The 6,877-nt window shown below is 32.5% G+C and overlaps 1 protein-coding gene across 1 annotated transcript; it reads left to right on the forward strand.

Annotated features, from left to right (window-relative positions):
- Positions 1 to 2,916: 2,916 nt before the first annotated feature.
- On the forward strand, positions 2,917 to 5,899 carry LOC137387142 (streptococcal hemagglutinin-like). Its single transcript, XM_068073458.1, has 2 exons — positions 2,917 to 3,016; positions 4,596 to 5,899. The coding sequence occupies exons 1-2, from the start codon at positions 2,917 to 2,919 to the stop codon at positions 5,897 to 5,899; spliced, it is 1,404 nt and encodes a 467-aa protein (XP_067929559.1).
- The last annotated feature ends 978 nt before the right edge of the window (positions 5,900 to 6,877 follow it).

A 6,877-nucleotide genomic window follows, 5' to 3' on the forward strand; every position in this document is an offset into this window, starting at 1 on the left:
ATCTTGGAACGGATTAAAATTTACATAATTTTATTTTAATGGGAAAAATTGTTTCGGGTTTCGAAAAACTCGGTTAGCAACGCTAAAACAGTTCCGCTAGAACAGGTTGAACTGTACGTTATTAAAAGCTGAAAGTTATAAACTTTTAAATTTACAGTGGTTTGAGAACCTTTTCCTCACGATATGAAGTTTGAAAGTTACAGTAGTTTGAAAAGTTTTGAAAACCTTTTCAGTTGTTTTTATTTTGTTAAATTTTGTTCATTTTGTTAATTAGCGTGTATTTTAATAGCGATATAGTATAGTAACAAGTGCTATTTCCTTTCCTCAACAGCCGAATGTTTTGTTTGTGAAATGCGCGCTTCAAACATTTTTCTATCAGTGCTCACTTTATCTAGTGGCTTTCACATCTTTCCTTCTAAACCTAACCAATTAGTAATTCGTAATTATTTTCACCATTTTACAACAATCATTTGTAAGATTAATGTAAGACTAGAAATTCCTCTGTCATACAGCCCATGACCAAGGTGATATTGGAAAAAAGAAAGGGTATTGATGGTTGAGAAATGCAATATTAGCAGTCAAATGGCACTGCAGTGCAATAGGATAACTGCAATGGTAGCTGTAATGTACTGGGTGTGGGTGTTATTATATACAACAAAGAGCAATAATGAAAGAAAAATATTATATGTTTATATCTCTCCCCCAGCAATAGGAGAAATGCAATATTGGCCAATATTAGAAGTAAAATGCACTGATATTATTAGAATAACCAATATTATTAATATAGTAATAGTATAAAACCAATGCACAATTTTGTTTACATTTCAAAACGTCATAGCTAACAATATCGCGAAGTTGTGATATTTATATAGATTTTTAGAAAATCTATTTAAAAAAGTGTTTGGTCATGACAAACAGCAATAATAAAAGGAAAATATTTTATGTTTATATCTCCCTCCTGCAATAGGAGAAATACAATATTAAAAGTAAAATGCACTGATATTATTAGAATAACCAATATTATTAATATAGTAATACAGTAATAATAGAAAACCAATGAACAACTTTGTTTACATTTAAAAACGTCATAGCTAACAATATCAAAAAGTATTAAAAAGAATATCACAAACTTAGTAATAGTAATACAGTAATAATAGAAAACCAATGCACAATTTTGCAGCAATCTTTAACAGAAAGCAAGTATGAGCGTTCACGCGTCTGAGAGTTTTCTGCAAACTGGAGCAAAATAAAAAAGGTTCTCGTCATAAAGGGGCTTTGTAGTTCAGCCCTAGCTTGTACATAAGTTGTAAAGAATTTCGGCTAACGTTTTAAATAATGAACCCTTCGGTGATTAGACAAAAAACATAAGCTGATAAACTGTGTACCACAATTTTGTACCTATAAATCGGTCAATGCCACAAACGGTCTACGTTTATTACAGAAACCTTCGAATAAATTTGATTACGAATAAACAATGCCATAGACTGGTGAAATGTGCACATTATTTTTTTGGCAAAATGCGCACGACATGATCGTTCTATTCTCTGTCAACCGCCGTTTCAATTTTCGGTCTTAACTTTTATTAAACTAAGCTTATCAAGCGTTTTGTGACAATTTTCGTCCTAATAAATCTGTTTATTTGTGTATAATCCGATCAGATGGGTAAGCTTTTAGAGAATTTTGATAATTTACAAAAACTTGGTAACATATTTAAATAGGCCTATATGTGTTTTGTATCGTTATTATACTTTAACTAATCTACAAAATGATGGTTAAATTTGTTGATGAAATTTTCAAACAAGGGTTTGTCTCATTGTTGTTGAATAATTTTCGTAAGTTGTGTGCACATGCATTTACCATAAAAACTCCCTAACTTCGCATTCGCTCGTTTGGTCGTGGGATTATCTGTAAGATCTATCGGTAGTATCAGTTAACCCTCACTTTCTTATATTTACATACATTCACATACTTTGAGAAATATATATATATATATATATATATATATATATATATATATATACATATATATATATATATTGGTAGATTTACATTGTCTAATTACATTTATTAACTTTGTATAACTTTTGAACTTTTTAATACAAGTTTTTATTGCAACTTGCATTTTTAAACTTAATTTGAGTTTAATATCTGTTTGAAGTTTAACCATTATTCATTGTCTTATCTCTGTTACCTATTATTACTTAGTTAGTTTCCAACCTATCTTATTAATATTAATTTTTAATTCAACCATTTTTGGCAGACTTTGTCCTAATAAAATTTCAACCACAAAATACTACCATGTTCTGTCATATTTTTTTATTAATCTGTTAAATACATGTATTCTCAGAAGTTACAAATTGTCTAATACACCCAAAGAAAAGAGCCTGTTCTGCACAAAATCATTCCCTCATGATATAAAGTTTGAAAGTTACAGTTCGACAAAGTTTGAAAACTTCTGCAGACTTTGTTTTCTCTCCTAATTTATTTCAACTACAGAAACACTTCTCTCATGATATGTAGTTTGAAAGTTAGAATGGTAAATGTTGTTATCTGTTAAGGAAAAACCAATTTTCTGTCCATAGACTTTTTATTACCCAGGCAACGCCGGGTGGTACAGCTAGTAGTAAATATAGTTAAAATTTACTAAGTTCATGATATCCGCAGCTTGAAATTTCGACTTAGTTTCCATGAAAACTAAGAATATATTAAAATATACATTAACAATGGGTATTTTTATTACTAGTGATATTACTAGCAGGATTAATTTAGGCTCAATAAGAGATTTTATGGAAGCCAGAAAATACTTATTTGGTTTGCATTGCAGCATGCAGGCTTTTGATTAGCATCGGTTACATAATAATAATCTTGCATTTCTTTTTAAACATGCTCTCATATCATAAATCTTATCACCTTAATATGTATATCACATCGGATGCCCTTACAGAGCTTTGGTGCCAAACTCTATATTTCCATGTTCCAAACTCAGAGAACAAGCTAGGGGAAGATAACCTCACAGGTATATATGAATGTATAAAAGGTCACACAACCAACAGTTCTGTGTCAGAGAGAAAGGTATTCTGTAGCACACCCGATAGACTAACTACTCCATGGAAGTGGAGCTCAACCACCTTCTAGTGTGTGCCAGGTTAGTGTTGAACTCAGGTATGAAGTACAGTGGTTTTGACTATTGAGTACTGGGTGTAACCTATTGATGAGGAAATGCTGAAAATGTTGAAAAAACAAGTAGAGTTTCTAGTGTCCGAGTTTGACAAATAATTAATAACCTGATGAGAGCTGTCAGTGAAGATAGTTGCTATATGATAGACTTTGCTTATAAACTCACATCTGATCCTAAGCAGTCTACTATAAATAGTAACAAAACTCATATATTCCGATGAGTAATAAAAATATAATACAAATTATTAGGTATTCGATAGATAGCAGTATACCATAAGGTGCAACTTAACAGAGCTTGGTCATCAGTCACATAACTTCCTATGTTATTTGGTAATAGTGATAGTTCTAGGAAAACATTTTATAGCCAGAACACCAGCTGCTAACAATACAATTGCACAAGGTTGAAGTCATGATAATCATTGGCTTTAAAGGAATCTTTTGATAGTGACAGTTGACACAGATGAACTTACAGCCAAGATAATCATGGATTATGGAAGAATCTTGAGATGGTGATTCAGGAGGGTACAACAGAATCAAACTTAACCGATTTTTAGTTAAAAACTATATGAATATTTTTAATCTCTCAACTAAAGTGACTCTAGCTGCTGATGGAACTATAAATATTTCTGGTCCAATAGATCGTTTACAACTGTGAATTTGTATTATTGTATTTGAGTGTACAGTCGATCCATCAATTTCCTTATTTGGTGTCAAGGAGACTTCTGTTGCTGATGGTCACAATGGATCCTATATAAATAGTATATTTCTGTATGACTTTAACTTTGGGTTTAAGAGACTAGATACAAGTGAGATAAGATGTACAGCTGATGGCAACTGGCCTTCAAGTCCTAACTGCACTAAAATAGGTAAATTGGCTGATGTTCTCTTTGAGTCTGTAAGTCATTGTCAAGGTGTTCTGTTTTTTATTTTTCACTTCTGATTTATTCTGAACATCTGAACACCAAAATAACAGATGTTTCGTCTAAGTGCTCAGAAAATGGTAGGTTTGCATTCTGCCTTGTTTTACTCTATTATTTCTGTTGTCCAGCTTGTCCAAGTTTAATATAAATTGTGAATAATTGTATTTGTAGGTTTTTCATCTAAAACTTGAAAACAAGACTTCGTTTGACACCAAAATTGTGAACCAGTTAGCTTGACACTGACACTACACAAAGCAAAATAGTTAATGGAATGTTATAGTCCAAAGCTTCACTATATTTGAATGTGGCCATGGCTGTGGGTTCAATTGTTACAGTCTGATACATTCATATTGCAGGGTGAGTAAAACAAAAGTGATTACTTTTTTATTTTCTAGAAAAACAAGAGCAACTCTTTTTTGTTCTCCAATTTGTGTTTCTCACATGAGTGAATGATAATTGCAAAATAATGTTTTGCTTATCAAATTTTCAACGTTGTAGTTGGACGTCCTCTGACGTGGCACACAAGTGTGGAAAAAGAGAGTGTAGAAGTCTATTTCTATAGCAATGCATCACTCTTTGTGAATGTCTATTTCTATAGCAATGCATCACTCTTTGTGAATGTCTATTTCTATAGCAGTGCATCACTCTTTGTGAATGTCTATTTCTCTAGCAATACATCACTCTTTGTGAATGTCTATTTCTCTAGCAATACATCACTCTTTGTGAATGTCTATTTCTCTAGCAATACATCACTCTTTGTGAATGTCTCTTCCTCTAGCAATGCATCACTCTTTGTGAATGTACATGTATATTTCTCTAGCAATACATCACTCTTTGTGAATGTCTCTTCCTCTAGCAATACATCACTCTTTGTGAATGTCTATTTCTCTAGCAATACATCACTCTTTGTGAATGTCTATTTCTCTAGCAATACATCACTCTTTGTGAATGTCTATTTCTCTAGCAATACATCACTCTTTGTGAATGTCTATTTCTCTAGCAATACATCACTCTTTGTGAATGTCTCTTCCTCTAGCAATGCATCACTCTTTGTGAATGTACATGTATATTTCTCTAGCAATACATCACTCTTTGTGAATGTCTCTTCCTCTAGCAATACATCACTCTTTGTGAATGTCTATTTCTCTAGCAATACATCACTCTTTGTGAATGTCTATTTCTCTAGCAATACATCACTCTTTGTGAATGTCTATTTCTCTAGCAATACATCACTCTTTGTGAATGTCTATTTCTCTAGCAATACATCACTCTTTGTGAATGTCTATTTCTCTAGCAATACATCACTCTTTGTGAATGTCTATTTCTCTAGCAATACATCACTCTTTGTGAATGTCTATTTCTCTAGCAATACATCACTCTTTGTGAATGTCTCTTCCTCTAGCAATGCATCACCTTTTGTGAATGTACATGTATATTTCTCTAGCAATACATCACTCTTTGTGAATGTCTCTTCCTCTAGCAATGCATCACTCTTTGCGAATGTCTATTTCTCTAGCAATACATCACACTTTGTGAATGTCTATTTCTCTAGCAATACATCACTCTTTGTGAATGTCTATTTCTCTAGCATTACATCACTTTTTGTGAATGTATATTTCTATAGCAATGCATCACTCTCTGTGAATGTCTATTTCTCTAACAATACATCACTCTTTGTGAATGTCTATTTCTCTAGCAATACATCACTCTTTGTGAATGTCTCTTCCTCTAGCAATACATCACTCTTTGTGAATGTCTATTTTTCTAGCAATACATCACTCTTTGCTAATGTCTATTTTTAGCAATACATCACTCTTTGTGAATGTCTATTTCTATAGCAATATATCACTCTTTGTAAATGTATATTTCTCTAGCAATACATCAATCTTTGGGAATGTCTATTTCTCGAGCCATACATCACTCTCTGTGAATGTTTTTGTTTTAGAAAAAAATTCCGTCAATCCAGTACTAGAATATTTTATGCAGGATTACTAGCTAGAATAGGAGTCACCTCCTTACTGGCTGTTATAGAGCTCTGCATCGTGGTAGTTCTGGTGATCTACATACAATGTAAATGTTTTTTATACCAGAATAATTGTTGGAATAGGAGTTATCTCCTGACTGGCTGCTATAGAGCTCTGCATCATTATTATCCCTGCTGATCTACATACAACGAAGAGTTGTCCAACCTCAACCAGCAAGTCAATATGATGAGGTTGCAGTAACTACAACCAGAACAGGAGAGCTGAGTGAGAGAGGAAACTACATAAACATGTAGGTTGTAAACATTGAAACTGAACAACAAGGAGACAACTCTGAATATGAAAGAGTAGAGATACCTAATGACACTCATGAATATATGAAGATATCATCTTAATCCCCAAAGTATAGACAATACCTAATTGATTACACTCTTAATTTAATAAGTTTAGGGATTTTTTGTTAGTAGTAGTAATATTGTAGTAGCTGGTTAAACATATTGTGCTGATGTCACTTGATAGTATCTGCCACTAAAATGTACTTCAGCTATACCGAGATCTATATTCAACTCATTTGACTTTCTTCAAACAGCAACAAATATTATATACTATTTTATATCAAGTAAAACTTATATGTAATCACATGACCAGCAGAAAGTAAGGTCATGTGACCTTACTTTCTGCTGATCATGTGATCTTACTATGTGATAGTCATTTATTTTGAGGGTACACGAGTTTGTCTAGTTATTGTCAAATTAAAATATTCATGCTGGATATATTTTTGACTGCAATGGCACTTAG

Source organism: Watersipora subatra, chromosome 2 (assembly GCF_963576615.1).
Source record: "Watersipora subatra chromosome 2, tzWatSuba1.1, whole genome shotgun sequence".
NCBI classification, from domain to species: Eukaryota; Metazoa; Bryozoa; class Gymnolaemata; order Cheilostomatida; family Watersiporidae; genus Watersipora; species Watersipora subatra.